Source organism: Erpetoichthys calabaricus, chromosome 4 (assembly GCF_900747795.2).
Source record: "Erpetoichthys calabaricus chromosome 4, fErpCal1.3, whole genome shotgun sequence".
Taxonomy (NCBI): domain Eukaryota; kingdom Metazoa; phylum Chordata; class Cladistia; order Polypteriformes; family Polypteridae; genus Erpetoichthys; species Erpetoichthys calabaricus.
Genome location: NC_041397.2, coordinates 62919547 through 62945782, shown reverse-complemented (window position 1 = coordinate 62945782; position 26236 = coordinate 62919547). Strand labels below are relative to the sequence as shown.

Genomic DNA, 26236 nt, shown 5'->3' with positions numbered 1-26236 from the left:
CAGCAAAAAGAGAAATAACATTCAATGACATATTATTTAAGTAATTCCATTATTGAAGTGAACAATGGGGTGCCTTTTTCTGTAATACAATATAAAATATGCAAATTCTAACAGCTTTAAAATACTGGTCCCATCAAGTACTTACCCAGTTATTTTTAAAGTACACAAGTACTGGCATTTGTAAATATCAAACTAAAATGTAGAGCTTGAACTTTAATGTGTGGCTAAATTGGGGATCCCAACAGTGTAACAACAAATGGGGATTTCAGCATAGGGTTATAATGAATTATATCACCCTGAAGTAAATGTTTATATGCTAAGGTAATTCATTATAAATTAATTCTGACATTTTTTGTCCAGTAACTGAAAAATTCTGCCTAAAACACATACTAAATACAAAAATTCAAACATTATTACATATACCAGGAAAAATGGGGAGGTATGGTGTCAGGAAAAGTATCTGGTTGTAAAAACCATGCTAAAACCTTGCTGAATTACTGAACTCCAAGACAATTCAGGATATTTCCATTTAAACAAACTCTTTAAAGCTGTTTTTGTAACATGTTTGTAAAGTGTACTTTGTCAGTGAAACACAAGTTTGTGACATTTGCTATTGTAAGATTTTATATTTGAATAATTAGCTGGATAATAACAATAAATGAGTCAAACGTTAGAAACTCAAGGTACTTTCAATTTTCTAAATCTATCCAAACACTAAAGCCTCTTGTATGAAATCAAAACTTATCAGTTTTACAAGAAACTCCTAATTAACCATCTTTATTTTGAGGTTTTTATGGTTTCGAATGCAAGTTATCAAATTTTATTTCTGCTAATGGCTGTAAAACAAATCCAGAATTAGAAAATTACTTTGGCTGTCATTACCTGTACAGAAAAATGTATAACTGAGGAAGCATTACATTCTTCAATGTACTGTTCACTTATATGATGTGTGTGATTTCACTTAGGGGTTACACAGTTGCACTCAAAATTGTTCAACCCCCACTGCAATTTTGCCCATTGGCAAAATTTACAAACTTTAGCTCTTTGCAATAAACAAATCAAACAAGAACAATTTATATAGACCAAAACAACTAATATTACAAGTGGTTTTTCCACATTCAACACAAAAAGTTTGTAAATTTTGCCAAAAGACCTAATTTGCAATGGGGGTTGAATAATTACTGTATTTCACTGTGATAATCAACAGTAGTTTGTGTAATTCATTTGGCTTTTGAAGGCAAATTTAGTGTTTGCAGATTCATACTTAACAATAAAGTATGCTGTTTTATTTCTCCTGCTGTGTGTTTCGGCGATTACTCATTTCTGTTAACACAGTACATGTCATATCAATAGGGAGATTTCCCTTGTCCTTCAAAGCACTGAAATACTAAATATTTTGTTACTAACAAATAGAGCAACTTGTGCCATCACTGGTGAAGAAAAGTCAAACAGGCACTTTGAGTCTTACCTCAATGTTTTACTTGCTTTAACTGTCATTTGCCCTGGTAGTCCTTTCACGTCCCACAATCCTATATGCATAATTATGGATGTGTGTGACACTGAACTGAATGTGAAGAGATGGAGGCTTGGTCTGATGGACATTTGAAGAAGTGCAATCAGAGAATGAATGCAGAGTTCATTCATTTTTTTGAGACTGTGTAGGACACTATTAAAAATGATTAATCTCAGTATTTTTTCATCTCCTCTAACAAATGTGTGAGAATACAAGTTAAATGATTACACCTCTCATTTGACTGGTAATGTTATTTCGCTTTCAAAGCATGTTTCTGGACTAATTACACAATGAGTTTAAAGTGGCAATAAAACACGACTGTGTGCTTTGTTTAATTTTATTTTTAAATAACAAATATAATTCCTGCACAAATGTGTTGAAAAATTTCTTCTCAAACACAAAGCATTTCCAGACATGACTCCTGATGTTTTTCTTTTCAATATGTATGGATGTGGTGCTGAAGCATTACTATGGTGAACCATTTTTACATGTAGTTTGTACTAGCGTTTTTCTCGTGTATTATTGTGCCTTCAGAAGTAATTCATGTACTTGCACCAATACTGTAAAAAGCTGGCACAATTGCCTTTTCATACCTTTGGCACTGAATTAATACCTAATTAGGTCAGGAGGTTTCACTCCTTTTGCCCAAAGAAATCTCACTACAGCACATTGTTCAACAATGGTGCAAAACTGCAGTGGAGTGTCCCTGTACATTTGACGTAGCATCATCTATACTAAAGGAAGAGCGCTGCACTGTGCATGCTTGAAACTTCCTTAAGCCACTGTGAACGTGTTGTATTGCATCACCTTTAATCTGCTGCAGTTACCACATGCTTTTCAAGTTGCCTGAACTTTATGATTTATCTGATTTTTCTTTAATAAATCCCGACTTTTATGAGGAAAGCTGAATATGCACATTGCAATCCTCTTTTTTCTGCATACTGAAGTTTTATAAATCTGACCCCAGACATGTTAAACTTATGCAGAACAATCCACACAGATTTAAGGCTGTGATGTGCAAAGCTCATATTGACATATCCACATAAACTTAAGACTGTAATTGCTGCCAATGGTGCATCTACTATATGCTGACCTGAAGGGGGTGAATATTTATAACATGAATTAAGTTGTGTTTATATTAGTAATTAATTTAGTTCACTTTGCAGACATCTGTTTTCATTTTGACATTAAAGATTTATTTTCTGTTGATCAAGATAAAAAGACAATTTAAAGTGTATAACAATAAAATGTGAAAAACTTCCAAGAAGTGAATACTTTTTAATAGGCACTGTACATAAGAATGGGTATTAAATTTATGGTCAAAGGAGTACATTGTGAACAAAAAAGAAGATGGCACTGGTCCTTGTGGTGCTTCAGAGCAGCTGACATGCACATCAGAAATACAGCCCTTCAGCCTCACCAAATGCATTCTGCCAGACGGATAATCCAGTTTTCCAGGATACCATAGGCTAATTCACCTGCATATCTGTGAACTTAACCCTCAACAGGGCAGGTTGGAAGGCACTGGAGAAATAAAAAATATAATCCACACATTGCTGCTCAGTTCAATGAGAACAAAGTGTTTCTTGTTAACTCAAGACAGCATTAGACAGTCCACGATTATATGCCCTCTCAAATATTAGCAGACCAGAGAAAGGATCATCAAGAAAATCTATTTATTATGGCTTAAAAAGCAAAGAGGAGAGTGTAACACCTACAGACGGAGTACCTGTGACCCTTAGTTTGAAGCTGATGGGATAAATGGGGCATTATGGGATACCTTTGAAAAATGTAGTCCTTATTCCACAGCCAGTGGCGGTTTTTCAGCAGCCAAACAAAACGTAATACAATAAAACCTCGTTTATCCAACAGTGGTCGGGAACGAGGCCGTAATGGATAAGAGAAAATATGGATAACAGAACAGCTACCTTAAAAATGATACATAGTAGATTAGGTTAGTGAACAGTCCTATTTATTTACCACACAAAACTACATTAACAAAATTAATTCATATAATAAATATAAGCAAGCGCAACTCAGAGTACTGGAGTTTTCTATGTTTTACTTAACTCCGTAACAAACAGCGCCCTGTCTTATACTCTCTTATCTGGGTTACAACTTCAAAACAATAAATGAAAACTTTCCCTATTAAACAATTTATCTCCTACCGCTAGTGCTGGGTGGTATACCGGTTCATACCAAAAACCGTTTTTTATTTTTGTTACAATAGGGATTTTTCTTATACCGCAACAATGGTTTAAATAGCCTAAACAACGTTCGGAACGTGGCGCAGCGGGAAACTGTTTAAGGGGGGGGGGACTGTTTTCACTGCTGCATCGCTAAACACGAATGCATCGGAGTACATGCGTTAGTGGAGGTATTGAACGGTGAAAATGGACAGAGAAAATTCTGAAATTGAAGCTGTAGCCGACGATAAAGTTGAACATGATGAGACAGAAGAACTTTTGCAGAAAAAAGGAGCCATATCTGTGGTCTGTAGATACTTTGGTTTTATAAGGTCGGATGTGGACCATTATGTTCAATTGTGTGAATACTGTTTCTATACTACTGGATAATACTGCAAGCCAAGTTGTACTTGTTTTATTTTTTTCAATATTGCGTAATGTACCTGGGTACTGTGTAATAGTGTGACGACATGTTGAATTTATTCTCGACATTTCCACTTTAATCTTGACGCTTTTGACAAGAATAAAGTCGACATGTTGACTTTATTCTCGCCGTTTATGTCGAGATTAAAATCGACATATTGACTTTATTCTCATAATTTGTCATTAAAGTAGAATGTCGTAAACTAAACTTCATCTTAAAATGAATACTTAATTTACTAGATTTTCTCAAACCCCGTCATAAGTTATGTAGCACATTAAATGCTTTGTGTTAAGTGTTTTCCAAGCCATGTTAATCACGACGTGCTTCTTAAACTGACTTCCTCTTGCACTAAGAGGAGGCGCAGGCAGCAATCACCACACAGAATACATTAATTTCATGATATTCCTGCTCCCTGAAAATTTAGAATGTCAAGATAAATTGATATCATTTTCATGATGAAATGCATTAAAGGATGTGGGGTTTTGTTAGGCTATATTGACCCTGCTAATGTATGTATTGCTCGTATTCACCCTGCGATGTGCTGGCGCCACATTCAGGATTTGATCCTGCCTCACAAACAATGCTTGCTGGAATGGGCGCAACCCTGAATGGATGGCATAATTAAACATGTATAACGAATATTTTTTTTAAAGTTCTGAACACTCCATGGTCTAAGTTTATAACTAGGTTTAATTTCACAAAGACATTTATCATGTGATGATTGGTTATGTGGAGAAAGAAAAAGGAAAGATAGGAACTACGGGTTTGGTACGTCAGACAGAGACAGCACGCATGCAATAAAGAAGGCCCGCTCAGAAGAACATCCATTGAATTCTGTGTTCGTGTCTCCGACCACCAGATCATAAACCCAATATTTACACAATATTTAAGTTAAACCTGTGCGATACCCATTCATACATCCAGTTTTTTGGAGCCTCATCACACCTGCCATAAAGTTCCCTACACTGAACATACACCTGGGGACTCCTTACTGCGAGGGAGCAGCTCTACCGTGCATGTTTAATACCTGCTTTAATGCATTTCATCATGAAAATTTATCTTTGCATTCTACTTTTTCAGAGAGAAGGAATATCAAAGTGAATGTATTCTGTGCAGCGATTGCTGCCGGCGCCTTCTCTTAGTGTAGAGGAAGTCAGCTTAAGAAGCACATAGCGATTAACAACTGGGTCAGGGAACACTTAACACAAAGCATTTAATGTGCTACATTAACTTGTGACGGGGTTTGAGAAAATCTAGTAAATTAAACATTGATTTTAGGATGAAGTTGAGTTTACGACATTCTACTTTAATGACAAAATAAACTATGAGAATAAAGGGGAAATGTCGACTTTAATCTTGACATGTTTGTTTTTTTTTCTTCACTGTGTCCATATTTTTTTGTTCTTCACCGTGGCCCTAATACGCTTCCGTAGGACTATACCACAAATAGCATTATAAATGCAAGTTGCAGTGTTATTATTTATGTATATAGCTTAGCTTGAAGCAAGGGACGGAGTGGTGGCTCACTGCTAAGGATCTGTGCTGGTATGCTGTGCTGGAAGTAATAGTATTATTACTGGAAGCTGCACTATTATTTATTGTATTGTTATTATTTATTAGTTTAAATATTATGCAGTTTAATGATGGTAAAGTTGTTTAAAAAGCCACTTTAACGTGTCAGTGGACAGAGATTGTTAACATTAAAAGAAAGTGTAGTTGGTTTACAAAAAATATTTACTCTTTTTTTCTTTTCTAAGACATGTTCAGTCCAGTACAACTTTTGACAAACACCTCTGGATATTTTACTAAGTCTAAATGCCTCTTTGGATGGTTGAAAATATGTTGTCAAAATTTATTTTTAAGTTGTTTGCAAAATTTGTTCAATAAAAACGTTCTATATTTTGACTGTAACTGTCATGCAATGTGATTCCTCCCCTTCATTAGTGCCACCCTCTTGAACTTTATGGGGCCATGCAAACTTGTATTAATACTTGTGTGCACATTAAAATGTTTTTTTGTACAATGTACAATTCTCATGACAGTGGAATAGGTTATTCTTAGCCAGTAATTGCAGTGGAAAATGTGGTTAACATCCACTCATGCATGGGAAAAAAATACCGTCCAATACCGCGAAACCGGTATAATTCTGAAAAATACCATGATATAGAATTTTGGTCATACTGCCCAGTACTACCTACCACTCACATTCTGTCTTTCTCTATACCACAAACACTCCTGCTAATTGTGTCCCAAATCACTACTCAAAACTTCCTTCTGCTGCAGCACCTTCCTTTGTCACGTAACTTCTCCTGTCACTAACTGGCATGTCCATCCCTTACAGAACAGAAGTCGTTCACCCAGTCCCATCTCTTAAGCATTCATTCTGTTTCAGCTTCCGCACAGTGCATCACAAGATGCCTGCACGTCACAATATATTATCAAATCATATTATAACAGGATTTAAAAAGAAAATTACAGAACAGAAGAACATTAACATTAATACAAAATAACATTACCATCAGTGGTTTCCATTTTCAACACGTTTTTCAATTCTTTCACTGTTGTTCTTCCTACTCTGTAAACTGAGACAATACTTGAAGCTCTTTCGCCATTTCATAAATGTTTAATAACATCAATTTTCTGGGACAATTCCAACACCACATGCATACATTTATCAACCATTGCAATGTATAGTAGATTAATGATAACAAAATAGAAAAGGTATGAAACACTATTAAAAGTGAGGGTACGTAATTGGCACTACGATTTCAAAATGCTGCATGACACATGGTGCTGGGGAGAACACTGCATACTAGCACAAGGGAGAGTTGATCCAATGTGCACAGCTTACAGCGTACCACACAGCAGTAGTAATAAAGAAATAGGTAGGTGCTGGCATGTGCTATGTTTTTAATTATTTATACACCAGTAACGGTGCACAAATACACTTGACTTGAGCATTCACAGTTTTCAACCTCTTTCTCTGTAAGTTTACTATTCGTTTGCTCAGAGGTTAATGCGCTTGCTGCTTCCTGAGCAGCTCTTCTTTTCTCCACCCTAGTAGCCCGCTTTCGTCAGCATCTTTTCACGTTAAAACTGAGCAAGTCAGTGTTTGTGTTGCAATTACTTAGTAAGTTTTCCTTAATTTTTCACTTAAGCTGGCACTCAAGTCTTCAATCTGCCTCAAGAATAATTTAAGATATGAAGAGGTAGGGGAAGTGACGGCAAAGGTGGTCGGGATGAGAACGGCGCCTGTACACATGCGGTGCATGGCCACCCTGCTGGCCGCTGCTGAGAGTTGATTCTACAGTAAAACAAATTAAAATAAAAAAAAAAGCGGATAGTAGACGTCACATAGTATATGAGTACCAAATTTCAGGTCAATAGTTCAAACAGTTTGTGAGCTACAGGTGATTTAAAATCCTGGACAGACAAACTGACAGCCACGGTAGCGTATTATATAAGAAGATATTTTTTTGGCCCTGACAGTTAATGGAGACTGACGGTTAATTGAGTGAGTGACTGATAAGAGATTTTACTGTACTTGATCTACAACAAAATGGAAATGCATTACCTATTAAGAAAAAGGATGGCTGTGGTCCAATATATATAAGACTGATTAATTCCCTACTGTGCATACATTATGGATGAGAATTTGTGAAATGCAAAAATATTTATTCAAATAAAAATGTTTGTTTCAATTGCCCAGTTTTACTGTAAACATTAGTTTGTAAATGTCTGACTTTAAGCAATTAAATCAATTAGGTATTTAGAAGCAATGCGAGTGAAGTAAAGCACACTTGGCAACAAATGAAAATTTTATACAAGAACATATCTCAGATATAACGAAATACAATACATACAAAATACTAGAATACAAAAGCGTAAATTCCACCAAAAAGAAAGGTACAGCTTCCTCCACTGGTCGGATTTAGGGCCAATCTTTGAACGTCACTCTTGCTGAACAGTTTGCCCTGATCAGACTGTTCAACTACACAATGCAACTGGAAATATGCGTCAATGTCATCAACTGAGCACTGATGAGATGAAGTCTGTACTGATGCTATGGATCTATATTTGACACAGTTAGCCTTTAATGCTTGTCGGTGTCATTATTCACAAATGAGTGCAGGCTATTGTACATATTACATTTGGGGAACCTAAACCTCTAGTGTTTCTGATAAAACCTGGAGTAAATGCATTTTACATAGTTTTACTTTCCCGCCAAAAAAAAAAAGCCTCCTTGATTCTGTGATGTCCACAAACTCATTAGTGCAACTCTGTGAAACCCCCAATGAAGCAAAGTCTTTCCTTTATTCTCTGCATAAACAATACTATACAGAAATGTACCACATTTAAAGAAAAGACAAACGATTTGCATAGTGGTCTGGAATTTGCTGTGTTGTACTGACTTGGCAATGTTTGGTGTTAACTAACTGCAAATAAAGTTAATTTTTCAAATTTACAGTAGTTATAAAATGCCTAGGGATCTATGCTGTCCTTTCTCAATATTTTTAACTGGAAGTGTGAAACCCCAACAAATAATCTGAAACATCCTGTCACTTTAATACCTCATAAGTGAAAAAAAGAACATGAATGCACTATTTTAAGAATAAAAGATTGAACGTAAATAGTTATTGAGTTGTGCAACTGGGTCAATTTAATACATATAACTCTTTATTATTATATAATATACATTGAAATATTCTTATGGCATATCAAAAAAACATTTTATCCTAACCTTTTCCCTCTGGGGTTTTAAAAATTGTACATACTATGTTTCAAAGGAAAGAAGCACACCACGGTCAATCCTAAAATGTTTTGAAGTGTGGTATTTATTTTTTCTTGTACATTCCTGTAAACATCTCAGTGCTCCTTAGTGTTGGAGGGTTACTGACTTAGAATTGGAACATTTCATAATTAATGATTTCAGCTTCATTACACACATCTTAATACCCAATTCTTTTTAACTAAAATCTTTTACTTTTGCCTCTTTGGCAAAAAGAGTAATGGAGATGAATGGCATAATAATTTTAATGTGATACATTAATTCTTGGCATTTTCAAAGGACAGTATAGCTTTATTGACTTCCTATTTTGATACAAATGTATCAGGTTAATTTAAATGATACTGTAACTAAACTGTAGTAACAGTGGATATGCTAAAAAATCTGTTAACAAAAAATATGATAGAGAAGAATAATTTAACTGTCAAATTTTACCACTGATAAAAACATGTATTTCACCATAAATAATTCAGTTTTTACTGTCTTGGACTAATTTCTAGAACCATAACCGTCCATGACATCAAACAATGGACCTATTCACAGAATTAAGCAGTAAATAGGAAAACTAAGCTGGGAATGATGTAAAGCATAATAGTTAAACTAAATATATAGCAAATACTTAAATGATGTTATAAGTGATATAACATTTACAGGTAAAGATTTTGTTTGGACTATACTCCCACAGAGCTTCCTTGTGCCTTCACGTAATGTGGCTGGAAGTGGGTGAAAAAGGGTGTGATTCTAGTTAACACGAGAATGTATTCATGTATGTTATTTTTATAAGGGACGCAGAGAGAAATGTGAAAGGATGGGAAAGTTTTTAATATTGGTTTGAGGAAACAGTAAAACCAGTCTGTTGGCAGGTTTATCAGAGGCACCCCATTTAATTGGGACATGGTATTCTTTCTTTCAGTTTTCCCACATTAAATTTTCTGCCATTTAAGTATCCTCTCAGAATGTTAGAGATATTGTTTTATTTGTTTTAAAAAATAAAAAAAGCTTCCCTGAGGTGTGATGTGGGGAGTGGAGAGAATAAAAGTTATAGTGGTGTGAAGGGTAATTTGCAGGCACAGAATGCAATATAGGTTAGTCGAAATCCTGCAAGGAATGCAGAAGGCTGAGTTGATAATTGTAAATTTAGAAATGACCAATTGGAAATTAAATTATTTAGATAATAAGGTGAGTGCAAGCAGAGATGGAGGCATAGCAGTAATAGAGAAGGAAAGACATGCATGGAAGAAATTCACAGAGCTGTCCCCACTCTGAAGGAAAAAAACATTTTTTGAAAGCTATGTAAGTAGTATTAAGCTCTATGGGAGCAAATCTAGACAGAACATGAAGCAAAACTAAAAGATAAGAGAATCACCAGGAGGGCGTGTGGAATGTCAAGGATTGAGAGGAATATGAAAAAAGAGGTAAAACAAAGAGGAGGTGATAGTCTTATTTTCCTCAGCACAACACCTAAGATGGCTTGAACATCTGAAGCAAAAGGCGGAGGATGACTGGTAGAACAGGTACATTAAGATGGAATTGCAGGGAATGGCATAGGGAGGCTGAAGATGTGGTTGGAGGTGATGCTGGATAATATGAACAGAATTGGTTTCATTTCAGTAGATGTCCAGGATGATATAGAGTGGAGGAAAAGATTTGGGAAGTAATTGAAAATGATTAAATTCAGCCAAACACTATGGTATCAGCACAATCTGTTTTGAAAAATAATCATACACATAACACCCTTACAGTAATCTATATACATACAGTGTATATTTACTTCAAGTTACTGTTACATGTATTCATTTAAAATTAAGGAACTCTATTTCTATGGTTAATGAAATCTTATTCTAGTACATTAAATTAAATAAATGGAAATGCTTTACCTTTGAATCATATGCCGACTGCTTTATTACTTCTGGTGCCATCCAAAAAGGTGTACCTACAAATGTATTCCTCTTTATCTGTGTGTCTGTCAATTGTCCTGCAACACCAAAATCTGCTAGTTTCACATCTCCTTGTTCAGATAACAGAACATTGGCAGCTGCACAAAATAGCAAAAAAGCAAGTTAAGATGACATTAAGTATTTAACAAATTTTATTAAGAAGGTCTTTAACATGTAAAGCTGTACTAAACAACTTTACATTGAACACTTGTTAATATAAAATACTACGGTATAAAGAAATATATATATATATATCACAAATTAAACAAATTTGTCTACAGTAGGTTTAATTATCAAACACTCTAAAACTGAGGTAGCAAAAAGCTAAATATACTGTACACATACATATACTATATACATATATATACTGTATACATATATATATACATATACATACATATACGTATATACATATCTATACATACATACAGTGGGGCAAAAAAGTATTTAGTCAGCCACCAATTGTGCAAGTTCTCCCACTTAAAAAGATGAGAGAGGCCTGTAATTTTCATCATAGGTATACCTCAACTATGAGACACAAAATGAGAAAAAAAATGCAGAAAATCATATTGTCTGATTTTTGAAGAATTTATTTGCAAATTATGGTGGAAAACAAGTATTTGGTCACCTACAAACAAGCAAGCTTTCTGGCTCTCACAGACCTGTAACTTCTTCTGTAAGAGGCTCCTCTGTCCTCCACTCGTTACCTGTATTAATGGCACCTGTTTGAACTTGTTACCAATATAAAAGACACCTGTCCACAACCGCAAACAGTCACACTCCAAACTCCACTATGTCCAAGACCAAAGAGCTGTCAAAGGACACCAGAAACAAAATTGTAGACCTGCACCAAGCTGGGAAGACTGAATCTGCAATAGGTAAGCAGCTTGGTGTGAAGAAATCAACTGTGGGAGCAATTATTAGAAAATGGAAGACATACAAGACCACTGATAATCTCCCTCGATCTGGGGCTTCACGCAAGATCTCACCCCGTGGGGTCAAAATGATCACAAGAACGGTGAGCAAAAATCCCAGAACCACATGGGGGGACTTAGTGAATGACCTGCAGAGAGCTGGGACCAAAGTAACAAAGGCTACCATCAGTAACACACTACGCCGCCAGGGACTCAAATCCTGCAGTGCCAGACGTGTCCCCCTGCTTAAGCCAGTACATGTGCAGGCCCGTCTGAAGTTTGCTAGAGAGCATTTGGATAATCCAGAAGAGGATTGGGAAAATGTCATATGGTCAGATGAAACCAAAACTTTTTGGTAAAAACTCTACTTGTCGTGTTTGGAGGAGAAAGAATGCTGAGTTGCATCCAAAGAACACCATACCTACTGTAAAGCATGGGGGTGGAAACATCATGCTTTGGGGCTGTTTCTCTGCAAAGGGACCAGGACAACTGATCCGTGTAAAGGAAAGAATGAATGGGGCCATGTATCATCAGATTTTGAGTGAAAACCTCCTTCCATCAGAAAGGGCATTGAAGATGAAACGTGGCTGGGTTTTTCAGCATGACAATGATCCCAAACACACTGCCCGGGTAACGAAGGAGTGGCTTCGTAAGAAGCATTTCAAGGTCCTGGAGTGGCCTAGCCAGTCTCCAGATCTCAACCCCATTGAAAATCTTTGGAGGGAGCTGAAAGTCCGTGTTGCCCTGCGACAGCCCCAAAACATCACTGCTCTAGAGGAGATCTGCATGGAGGAATGAGCCAAAATACCAGCAACAGTGTGTGAAAACCTTGTGAAGACTAACAGAAAACGTTTGACCTCTGTCATTGCCAACAAAGGGTATATAACAAAGTATTGAGATGAACTTTTGTTATTGACCAAATACTTTTTTTCCCACCATAATTTTCAAATAAATTCTTCAAAAATCAGACAATGTGATTTTCTGGATTTTTTTTTTCTCAATTTGTCTCTCATAGTTGAGGTATACCTATGATGAAAATTACAGGCCTCTCTCATCTTTTTAAGTGGGAGAACTTGCACAATTGGTGGCTGACTAAATACTTTTTTGTCCCACTGTACATCTCTATCTATATCTCTATCTATATATTTATCTATCTTGTTTTTTTAGTAAAGCTATTGCACATTTCTCTAACTACTCTTTATCCTGCCTCCATTTTATAAAGAATATTGCAATATCTACAATGGACAAACCAACAATAAGAAGATCACAAAGCTCACTGCTAAGAAAAGTTAATGTTTTTTTCTTTAAAGTGTATGAAATTCATTTAACCGTATTAAGATCTAAAGAAAAAGTGAAGCTGAGACCTTTGTAAAATTAACAGTGAGCACCTCCAACACTTTCACTTGCTCAAATTGAAGAGGCAGAAGTTATTTAAATAACATGGATAAAAAAAGTAGCTTATGAGAACAAACCTTTAATATCTCGGTGTATTTTCTTTTCGGAATGTAGGTACTCAAGTCCTTTCAAAATTTCTCTGAGAATTGTGGCAATCTGTGTTTCATCCAAAGGGCCAGGCTCTAACTGGAGAAAAAAGAAAAAAAAAACAAATAAGGTGAAAATCACAAATAATTAAAGAGTTTTAAAATCAAACAGTAAGACCTGTATAAATATGTTGTGAAACCAAGTAAGTCTAATCCCTATTTTAAAGAATGATGTAGATATTGGTTCTGTTCTGTGATTTTACTTATGATGTAGTTTACAGTTACGTATTCTTCACAATCAACAATTTCAAATAATCATATGCCCCTCATGCAATTAAATGTTCTGCATTCTGAATACAGAGGTTTTGTGGAAAAGAAAACTGGGTTTAGCAATCCTGAATAACATGGTGAAAGAGTAATTGCAAAGTATGTTTGTAAAGCACGCAGTACGAAAATCATGTATTAAAACAAAACTAACTGTACTGTATTGTTGAGAGTATGTGCTGATACTAAACTGTAAATATAAAAATATTTCTCTTTGGGGGAAAAAAAAGGTTGCAGTTTATGGAAATTAATTAAAAACAGGTAATTTGAGCATTTTGGAAAGTAGAAATTGTTGATTATATATTTAAGAAACAATACAGGGGTAATGCTACAGATGTCTCAGAAGGCCATTGTGAACTTCCTTCAGCCAGAAGTCATTTTCTTCTTTTTTTATTTTTAATACAACTTTGAAACTCTTCATGCTGTGAAACCTCTCACCCAGACAATGTGAAAGCATTTTTAAAAAATAAATTGAAAACCATTCATTTTTAAATCCAATGCTGATTTATTTAAGAAGTGCATTCTGCATACATTTTTAAAGCGTAACATCCTTAATAGTCTTTTTTAATGCTTCAATGCTAGGGGGATAATCAGCTTTCACAAAAGCCATTGTAACTTAAAGCCTAACTGTACTGTGGGGTGGTACCTGGCTTATTTTAAAGAATGACACAACATTCTCAAAGCTGATTAATCTAATTCAGGGCATGGAGGGAACTAAAAATTAGTTCAGCAATAAAGTCTAGCAACTGATTAATTGACCCCGTTCAAAGAATGATTAGGTAGTTTAAATAATGTTTCTTCCAATAAAATATAGTTATGACCAAGCATAGTATTGGGGTCATGTGTTGGGGATGTCTTATGTCAAGCAGTTTACAAAAAAAGGGACATGTCTGGCATGAAGGCGCCGTTGAAAACACTAACTTCAGAAATGCAAAAACATACAGGTGGTATTGGAGCGGGCAAGTGAGCTCTGCTTACCCTTTCAATACTTTCTGGCAAAAAGGAGTGCAGTAGTATATGGCTAGTGCATTCTAAAAGAAGTTTATTGTCTTGCTAGACCCTCTCGCTGAAGGAAATCAGTGTTATTATCTCTGCTTATGTAATGTCATTGTTGTTTGCAAATGTTCTAATAGAATTACTTATACTAGTGCTGACCTTTTGAAAAAACAATGTATGATACCAAATTGATTTTTGTCAACAATGAAATTCACTTTCACACATCTGGTCTCACTACAGCAGGACACAAGGCTACAGTATAAGCAAGAGTCTTGTAGCAAGACAGTATGTTGGGACAGACAAGAGAAGGTAGACAAAGCTAGAAAGCAGCCAGCACAGGAGAAATAATGTAGAGTCGCAAAAGCTAGGACTCTTCTCCCCTTCAGGAGACCACAATTTTCCCATCTCTACTGGTTATATTTCTTTCAAATGTTCAATCATCACAGACACAAAAAAAAAAAAAAAAAAAAAAAAATTCAATTACTAGTAGACTCTAGTACAGATTACATTCTTGCATTAGTATTCTATTTTACCAAGACTTGACTGAATGATTTAATTTGCAATGAGGGTATAACTCTTCCTTGATATAGTCTTTTCCAATCTGTTGAAATAAGCAATTTTGCAATACATATTAAGAAGCCTGAGTGTGCTTTTTACTAATAATTTATAGTGTTCCAATGTCACATGTTGGAGATAAGCTCCTCAACAAATTTACAATTTCTTACGATTAATTGCACATTGTTTTACCTGCCAAGAGAGTTTGAATCTTTAATTCTGTCTGGGGTGTATGTTCTGCTACTACTGCAATGCAGGTTTTAGCAGATCGGGTCTCAGATACCAAAAATACATTCCCAAACTATGCAATACACTTCCAATTTACTTGAATCTTTTCACACTATTATCTGAACTCTCCAAATACTAACAAAACTGTGACATGTTCTAACGGACGGAAAAACTAGAGACACTAGAAACAGTATACAGTGATCCCTCGCTATATCACGCTTCGCCTTTCGCGGCTTCACTCTATCGCGGATTTTATATGTAAGCATATTTAAATATATATCGCGGATTTTTTGCTGGTTCGCGGATTTCTGAGGACAATGGGTCTTTTAATTTCTGGTACATGCTTCCTCAGTTGGTTTGACCAGTTGATTTCATACAAGGGACGCTATTGGCAGATGGCTGAGAAGCTACCCAAATTACTTTTCTCTGTCTCTTTTGCACTGACTTTCTCTGATCCTGACGTAGGGGGTGTGAGCAGGGGGGCTGTTCGCACACCTAGACGATATGGACGCTCGTCTAAAAATGCTGAAAGATTATCTTCACGTTGCTACCTTCTGTGTGCAGCTGCTTCCTGAAGCGACATGCTGCACGGTGCTTCGCATACTTAAAAGCTCAAAGGGCACGTATTGATTTTTGACTTTGTTTTTCTCTGTCTCTCTCTCTCTCCCTGCTCCTGAAGGAGGGGGTGTGAGCTGCCGCCTTCAACAGCTTTGTACCGGCGGTGCTTCACATACTTAAAAGCCAAACAGCCCTATTGATTTGTTTGCTTTACTCTGTCTTTCTGACAGACTATGCTCCTGACGAGCACTCCTTTGAAGAGGAATATATGTTTGCATTCTTTTAATTGTGAGATGGAACTGTCATCTCTGTCTTGTTATGGAGCACAGTTTAAACTTTTGAAAAAGAGACAAATGTTTGTTTGCAGTGTTTGAATAACGTTCCTGTCTCTCTACAACCTCCTGTGTTTCTGCGCAAATCTGTGACCCAAGCATGACAATATAAAAATAACCATATAAACATATGGTTTCTACTTCGCGGATTTTCTTATTTCGCGGGTGGCTCTGGAACGCAACCCCCACGATGGAGGAGGGATTACTGTAATTCCAGATGTTTAACATGCTAATTTCTACTTCAAAAATTGGACAATGCCAATTTTTGTTCTTCCTTATAGTCAGAAATTAAAATCAGCTAACTAGACATAAAAGCAATGTATAAGTAGACTAGTAAGGATAGTGTCAACTATACAATAAGTAATGTGTTTCAAGAAGCCTGTATTGGTTTAGAGGAGTATGGGTAATTTCATGCCAAATCATCATACTTTCGGACTGCATTGTGACAAATTTTAATCAAACTTGGCATGTTGATTTGGTCATATGAGTAACCCATGGAACTGAAATTGCAGGTGTCTTGGATCAATATTAAGGGAGATTTAATGTAACAAAGTTTGAATTTATGGGGGGGGGGGGGGGGGGTGGGATTATGACTTTGACTGGCTGTATCTCCCTAAATATAACTTGAACAGAAATGGTTCCCATATTGTTTTAAAGCTCTTTTCCAACACTATGTTTCACTATGCTATCGCCAAAATGAAAAATTATGTCATGCGCGATTATAATATTAAAAATAGCAAAAAAAATATATTTTAAAATTGGTCAATTTTTTATTAAGACTAGCTTATAATGTCATGAACATCTCCAGAAAATTTGATCTTTGGTTTTTGAGTCACTGCTGAGCTATATTTATCTGAAGTGTGCAATAAAACCAGAATTCCTTACAATGCTGTTGAATAGCAGTCAGTGATCAGTGAATGCCACAGGAGTATTAAGGTTCATGAAAACTAGGACTAAAGCAAGAACTAGCAGTGAAATCTATTAATCATTAGTGACATTTGATTTGACAGACTGATTTGCACACCTCACTCCCCTCTGATTAATAGAGGGCACAGCACTGGTATTAATTAGCCAAATTGGAATGGGCCCTTTTCACAGCAGCCATTCTGACATTAAACAGTATGGCAAGCACAGGTGTCACTAATGACATTAAAGAAGCTTCTGTTCAATTTCAGTGTAGCATAATTGGATCCTTAACTAATATCATTACTTACACCTGTGCTTGAAGTACTATTTCATGTCAATATGGTTGCTATGAAGAACACCAATTAGTGATAGGAAACCATGTGATGCCACCTATAAGTAATGATAGCCCAACAATGACTCAAAAACCAAAGACCAAATTTTCTGGAGATGTTCATGACATTATAAGCTAACTTTAGTTAAAAAAATATATGTAGATTTTTTTTTCTCTATTCAATTTTTAATATTAATCACTCATAACATGGTAATTTTTTATTTTGAGGATATCATAGTGTTTACGCAAAATATAGAGCTGGAGAAGAGCTTTAAAATGATGTGAGAACCATTTCTGTGCAACTTACATTTAGAGAGATATAACCAGTCAAAGTCATAATCCCCCCATAAGTTCTAACTTTATTAGCTTAAATCTCCCTTAATATTGATCCAAGACACCAAGTTCCATTGGTCTCTCATAAGACCAAATAAGCTTGCCAAGTTTTGTTAAAATCTTTGACGATGAGGTCCAAAGGTGATATGATTTGACATGGAATTCCAGTATGCAGAACATTACATTCTAATAAAAACAATTATTTAATACAATACTGATAAACCATGGGCTACCAAGCAACTAAACATGTTATGTACAGCTAAAGCTTGTAAAGTTGTGATAAGATTGTATCAAAATAAACTAAAAAAACACCCAACATTTTTTCAGTTAAACAGGGCATTGAAAGATGTCAAATGCAAATATGAGAACAAGCTTCAGTAGCATCTTTCTACCAGTGAGTGTTGGAAAGAACTACAGGTGTGTAAGAAGGTTATTTAATGGGAGTAAAGCAAATGCTACCTACCATGCAAATGCTAAGATATTGGAAAGGTTGTTATGGGAATGCACTGAAGTTCAACTATAAAACTGATATCTTGCATGCAGTACAAGAGTACTAAGTAAGTACACTGACTGGAAACAGTTTCAGTGGCTGCCCTTTGTTCTAGCATTGTAAAGGGGCAATAAATAGGAATCAAAAATTGATACGGGAGGAATTTGAAATATAAGGAAACATAAGTGAAAGTGTTATTCTGAAGTTCATAGAAAAGTACTGAAGGACATTCGCAACCATCCTAACTTGAATACATGCCCAGTTAAGCTGACTGTTGAATAAACAGTACATTTTACATTTTCATAAAAAAAATTCTTCTATCACATTTTAAAAGGATCATTGGAGACACAGAGAAACACTGTTCAAGCTATCAGCAGAAGTTATGTTTCTCTAACACAGCAAAAAAAAAAATAGCTCTCTCTGATGAAGACCTGTGTGTACTGCCAAGATGGAGAAGTGGGAGGCCATAAAAGCTCATGATGGCTCAGAAGAAGAAACATGTTCAGAAACTATTCAAAACAAATGATAAATCATTTCTATAATGCTGTTATAATATATAACAATAGTAAGCAAATACAGTGGAACCTCTAGATACGAGTTTAATTTGTTCCAGCACTGAGCTTGTATAGCGAATTTCTCGTATCTAGAACAAACTTCCCCATTGAAAATAATGGAAATCCAGTTAATCCGTTCTGCACCCCAAATATATTAACATAAAAATCAATTTTCCTAACAAATAACACTGATAAATTATATATACTGTAGTCTACCTTTAATAAATAACACTGGTAAATAATATAACTGATTATTAAAAGAATCAAAACAGGTGTCCAAAGTGCAGTAGAGCATTCAATAAATCTTTAAATAAATAATCCTTAAAACAGTTGTGAAGTGGAGGTTTAAAATACACAAGAATAACAATCCTTTAACACGAATTTAAAACGTCAAAAGGATGCCGTCTTTAAAAAACAGATGACAATCCCCGGTGCTTCTTCTCTGTTAGCGTCTCACCTGCGGGCTCTGCAACAGGCGAGACACTCTTAATGCAGCTGACCTTCTCTACACCGTCCTGCTTCAGCTGTTTGGCTCGCCTGTTCAGCTCACTGTTCAGCTACACGCGAGCCTGCACTCACTCGCCCACCCGCCCGCCTGCCTGCTTGTGCTTGTGCTCGCGCGCGCTCTCTCTCTCTCTCTCTTTTCTTTTACTTTTTCTCCCCCTTAACCGGCTCGCGCTTCTCTATATATGCGGGGAGGACATGGCAGCTGCAGCCCATCAGCCACAGGAACAATCATGGATGTGGGCAGTTTCCCACCTGTGCACTTAAGTGAGAAACGCAGACACCGCAGATCGCGGCTCGCAACTGCTACCACGCCCCCTTGCTAAGCCGCGAGCTATACCCACAGCCTGGCTCGTGGCTCGTTACGCGAGCCAATGCTCGTATTTAGATCTGAATTTTTCGCTCATACTTTCCTCGTATTTTGAATTTCTCGTATACAGAGGTGATCGTATCTCGAGGTTCCACTGTATTTGGAATGTTCATGTTCAAAATGTATCTCAGAAGTCCATTGAAAAAAATTACAAAAGAAACAATCATAACACCGCAACCCCCAATTAAGCCCTACTGATCACACAGCATCTGTGGTCTATCACTCTTTCTTCTCGTCTTGCAGTCTTACGACTACGGGTGGGCGGTATGACCAAAATTCTATATCACGGTATTTTTTTCGAAATTATCCCAGTTTCACGGTATTCAACGGTATTTTTTTCCCATGCATGAGTGGATGTTAACCACATTTTACACTGCAATTACTGCAGTAGACTGGCTAAGAATAACCTATTCCACTGTCATGAGCATTGTACATTGTACAAAAAAAACATTTTAATGTGCATGTATTATTACAGGTTTGCATGGCCACATAAAGTGATAGTTTTCAAGGGGGTGGCACTAATGAAGAGAAGGAATCACATTGCATGACAGTTGCAGTCAAAATATAGAACCTTTTTATTGAACAAATTTTGCAAACAACTTAAACTATAATTTTGACAACATATTTTCAACCATCCAAAGAGGCATTTAGACTTAGTAAAATATCCAGAGGTGCTTGGCAAAAGTTGTATTGCACTGAACATGTCTTAGAAAAGGAATAAATAGTAAATATTTTTTGTAAACCAACTACACTTTCTGTTAATGTTAACCATCTCTGTCCACCGACATGTTAAAGTGACGTTTTAAACAGCTTTACCATCATTAAACTGCATAATATTTAAACTAATAAATAATAACAATAAAATAAATAATAGTATTATTACTGATAGTTGCACTATTACTTCAAGACTTCAAGCTCAGGTGCATTACACAGTATTCACCAAATTAAAATAAAATAAAACAAGTGCAACTTTGTGATGACATCTTCACCAACTGAACCATCATTTAGGCAAACTGCATTAATATGGACCTTGCTTCAAGCTAAGCTATATACATAAATAATAAAACTGCAACTTGCATTTATGATGCTATTTGTGGTATAGCCCTACGGAATCGTATTGGGGCCACGGTGAAGAAAAACAAATACGGACACAGGGAAGAAAAAAACAAACTATATGTCGAGAACAAAGTAGACATTTCCACTTTATTCTCATAGTTTATTTTAGAATTAAAGTAGAATGTCGTAAACTAAACTTCATCCTAAAATCAATGTTCAATTTACTAGATTTTCTCAAACCCCGTCATAAGTTAATGTAGCACATTAAATGCTTTGTGTTAAGTGTTCTCCGACCCAGTTGTTCATCACTACGCTTCTTAAACTGACTTCCTCTGCACTAAGAGGAGGCGCCGGCAGCAATCACTGCACAGAATCCATTCACTTCATGATATTCCTGCTATCTGAAAATTTAGAATGCTAAGACAAATACTTGATATCATTTTCATGATGAAATGCATTAAAGCAGGTATTAAACATGCACGGTAGTGAGGCGGCAGTGCTGCTCCCTCGCAGTAAGGAGTCACCAGGTGTATGCTCAATGTAGAGAACTTCATGGCAGATGTGACGAGGCTCGAAAAAACTGGATGTATGAATGGGTATCGCAAAGGTTTAACTTAAATATTGTGTAAATGTTGGGTTTGTGGTCTGATGGTTGGAGACACGAACACAGAATTCAATGGATGTTCTTCTGAGCGGGCTTTCTTTATTGCACGTGTGCTGTCTGTCTGACGTACCAAAACCCCAGTTCCTATCCTCCCTTTTTCTTTCTCCACATAACCAATCACCACACGATAAACGTCTTTGTGAAATTAAAACTAGTTATAAACTTAGACCACGGAGTGTTCAGAACTTTAAAAATATCTTTGTTATACGTGTTTAATTATGCCATCCATTCAGGGTTGCGCCCATTCCAGTAAGCATTGTGTGTGAAGCAGGAGCAAATCCTGAACGAGTCGCCAGCACATCACAGGGTGAATACAAGCAAAACATACACTAGCAGGGCCAATATAGCATAACAAAACACCACATCCTACATGACTCTGAAAGGAAACTGAAGCACGCCAAGTAAACCCACCAGAAAAACATGCAAATTCAAGGCAGGATACACCCGAGACACCCTTGCTGCGAGGCAGCAGTGCAACCTCCAAGCCGCCGTGCACCCACATGATTAATACATGCTTTAATGCATTTCATCATGAAAATGATATCAAGTATTTATCTTAGCGTTCCAAATGTTCAGAGAGCAGGAATATCATGAAGTGAATGTATTCTGTGCGACGATCGCTGTAGCACCTCCACAGTACAAGAGGAAGTCAGTTTAAGAAGCACGTACTGATTTAACATGGCTCGGGGAACACTTAACACAAAGCATTTAATGTGCTATATAACTTAAGACGAGGTTTGAGAAAATCTAGTAAATTAAATATTCATTTTACGATGAAGTTTAGTTTACGATGTTCTAATTTAATGACAAATTACGAGAATAAAGTCAACATGTCAACTTTAATCTTGACATAAATGGCGAGAATAAAGTAGAAATGTCCAGAATAAAGTCAACATGTCGTCATAAGCGTCGAGATTAAAGTCAACATGTCGTCACACTATTACACAGTACCCAGGTACATTACACTGTATTGAAAACAAATAAAACAAGTACAACTTGGCTTGCAGTATTATCTAGTGGTATAAAAACAGTATTTACACATTTGAACATAATGGTCCACATCTGACCTTTTAAAACCAAACGTTTAAACCAGGCAACGGACGCGACTCCTTTTTTACGGCAAAAGTATTTCTATGTCATCATGTTCAACTTTATCATCAGCTACAGCTTCGGAATGTTCTCTGTCCATTGTCACCGTGCAATACCTACACTACCTATTTAGCGGTGTAGCAGTGAAAAAGAGCCCCCACGCAACACCTCTGTGATAAACGGTGTAGCAGTGAAAAAGGTCCCCACTTGAACAGTTTCCCGCTGTGCCATGTTCCGAACGTCGTATAGGCAATTTAAACCGGTGTTGCGGTATAAGAAAAATCCATATCATAACAAAAATAAAAAACGGTTTTCGGTATGGACCGGTATACCGCCCAGCACTACTTACAACCACAAAAAAAGATACATCAGCAGGGTGCACGGGTGCTGTCCTGAAGCTCTTACAACCCAACTTCAACACATCATAATCAGCATTGTTTTCACTGAGAACTTACTGCACTCTCAGCTTGTTATTTTGCACAGATAAACAATAATATAACAGAATAATTAAGATTTAGCCCTTCCAAATTCTGGCACACGTAAATATTTCCACATTAGCAACTGTGGGCATGAGGCACAAAATAAGTTTTAAAAGATTCCTTAGACGTGCTTTCACTATCATGTAAAGTACACAAACATACTCATTTACAAACACTACTGTACTATAAAATTAGTATTTTACATAAATGGATTGTAAAATGAATACATACATCTTGATTAAGAGAACAAATTTAAAAATGTCTTTATTTAATTATATATACGGACACTGGCCATTATTCAAATGTCTTTATTTAATTATAGGTATGGACACTGGCGATTATTCAATGTTATAAGCTTAAAAGCTATATTGGCCAAAATGCTAACTATTGTCTCTTACTATATTAATTAAAACATTGATAACGTAGTGTTCGTATTGATATCCCTTAAACCGATAACTGATCTTTGTATGGAAACAGCAAAGGCTAACTTCAGAACATTAACAGATGTAAAAAAAGAGTGTTAGAATGAGTTCACAATGAGACAAACATTAAGCTTACCAGATCCAGTGCAGAACCTCCACCTAAATATTCCATTATAATCCATAATTTTGTATCCTGTAAAGGAAAAACAATTCCAGTGAGATAGCACATCTACAAAAACAAATGCCAACCCAAGGGAAATAAATGCATATAACAACATTTGTGTCTCATCTTCAAAGTAACATTTCCTAGGATTCCGTTTAAACCAATTAATGTCAGCTTCTTAGATGACATGCCATCACTAAAAGAAACATGATAAATTTGCAAAATTATAAAGTCAAGCCACTTGACCTTGTAGTATAACTGAAATCAACAACAGAACAGCTTAAGGTTAAATTCAATTGTTGCGAAAGACCAAATGAAAATGTAATAGAATTCTATTGTGAAAAACAGTAAAAAAGAAAAGAAAAATGAAATGTAAATAAATTTGTTTTAAGCAAGTTCTAATTTTTTAAAAGTAAATTAATACACATTTAACATCTATAAATTAATATATAATATATAATACATAAGTAAATCATATGTATTCCCTTACATCTCTCATTTACTCTTACTTAATGATTTGAAAATATTTGCCAGTAACAAATACAGTGGCCTCAACAATGTTTGGGACAAAGACATTTTTCCATGATCCCCTCCAGTGCCCTGAAATGAGGGGAACAAGTATGAAAAGTTTTGTAATTTCTACATGGTGTGACAGAACTTTATGCTAATACCCTTAAATTAAAGTCTGCAATGTGCACATTAATCATGTCTGAATTGTTTAATTTGTCATTTTAATCTGTGGAGCAAAGGGGTAAATCAAGGAAAAAAATGTCTTTGTCCCAAACATTATAGAAGGTGTTATATATGATGTTTGCTACAATTAACATAGACTACATACACTTCTAGAGAAACAAATGTGCTTACAGGTTTTCAAGTCAAGATAGTAAGCCATGAATAAACAGGCCAAAATTATCCCACAGTAATAGATCTTGAAGAAAAAGGTGGGGTGCCCAGGTACTGAGTGTATGGAGGGTATTAGTTTCACTGTGTAAGGCATTATCATTTCTGGTCCCAAATATTTAATTTCATTCCATATTGAGAGCATATGCATTTATTTTAAAATAGTGAGCACAAAAAGGTGCTGTGTAAAGTGAACTACAACATTTAAGGGACATAAATGTGCATCACTGCTCTGAAGAAGATATGCAAAACAATTGTCACTAGACATATGGAACTCAAGTAGCTGTTTGATTTCACTATGTATACAATCCTTCTGTTTGTTTGTGTTTTAATTCTGTAGACATCACTTTGTAACGGCCGACCCCGTACCCAGCCGGCAACTACACCTCCAAGACCTGTGGCCTAGATAATTTACTGAGATGAATCTCACTATCAAGCCGTACCTCTAACAAATTACACTTTTCCCCAACAATCGACGGTGTAAATATAAGTACGCAAAAAGCAGATGATGTAAAAATAAACTGATTAAATGTATTAGATGAAACCACAAGACAAATGCAAAAATAGAAACATATATAAATATAAATATCCCTCCACCACATCAGCAAAGAGACACCACCATATATAAATACAACAAAACCCTCCCTTGCCCCTGTAACATAACACACAACACGAATAACAAAAATGAATAATATACTGAATGATTATGAACTTGAGTCCGGTTATAAAAACTGTCCTGAATACGGATGACTGAACTAGTGGTAAATGAGTCGTTTGAATTTCCCGGCAACTGGAGTAACCTCACCGTGATTCCTCGGCGTATGGTGGATGGCGAATCGACCCCGGGGTCTCAGCAGATGAAGGATGAAAGCAGTCCGGCAAAATGAAAAACAAACTGGTACAAAGGCGCGATGTGGAAAACAGCAAGTAAGTTGATACGTGGTTGAAAACGAATGGTCTCTCCTCTCTTCTCTTCTCTCTGATTACTTAAATAGTCCTTGTGACGACTGTAATTTATTAATTAAAAACAGGTGTTTTCCAGGTTAGAGGCTGTGGTCTTCTTCCATCATCCATCCCCCTTTACGGGGATGGCATTTCCTGATACACACACATAAACAGCAAACGGGACAATGGAAACAAGACGCACTCAGAACTGACATTTGACAACACTAACTATGTAGCCCCGCTACAACTTTCCTAGGACTGTCACATTTATATTTGAATTCAGAATATATAATTTTGTTAACACTCTGAATATATAAAATTAATTTGAATTTCCCCCACTCAGCTCTGTGTTACTACAAAGGCCACTATTTGATATGAATTTGAGAACTAGCTTGGACAAGGAGGTACATAATTACATCTTCTGAGTTCACTTACAGAGATACGGCTACACAATGTTACTGCAATAAGTATTTATAGTTACTGTATTGTTTCTTGCACTGGTTGTTTAAACCAGCTAACTAGTCATTAAAGTAATGACAAATAATCACCAGCTATGGTGCTCTTAAACACAAATCACTAATAATGATAATGTTCAAGTTTAAGGTCAAGTTAATCATATGTTTATAGTTCATACCGTAGACTGTACAATCACATTTTTACTCTCATGTGTCATCAGAACAATTACATTTTTTTTTCATTTAACAGATTTTACAAATAAAACATGAGTGAATAAATGGAGTGTTGATTATGCCACATTTGGAAAAAAAAACAGTAATCCTAATTATACCACTCGAAG

General features: G+C 36.0%; 1 protein-coding gene across 1 annotated transcript in view; it reads right to left on the bottom strand.

The window, feature by feature from the left end:
* LOC114650091 (serine/threonine-protein kinase 24) overlaps positions 1–26236 on the bottom strand; it is a 157917-nt gene that overhangs the window by 40039 nt on the left and 91642 nt on the right. The window contains exons 3-5 of the mRNA XM_028799535.2: positions 23569–23625; positions 13233–13341; positions 10787–10944 (exon numbers count right to left, since the gene is read on the bottom strand). Coding sequence (XP_028655368.1) covers positions 10787–10944; positions 13233–13341; positions 23569–23625 — 324 coding nt within the window. The remainder of the gene's footprint in view (positions 1–10786; positions 10945–13232; positions 13342–23568; positions 23626–26236) is intronic.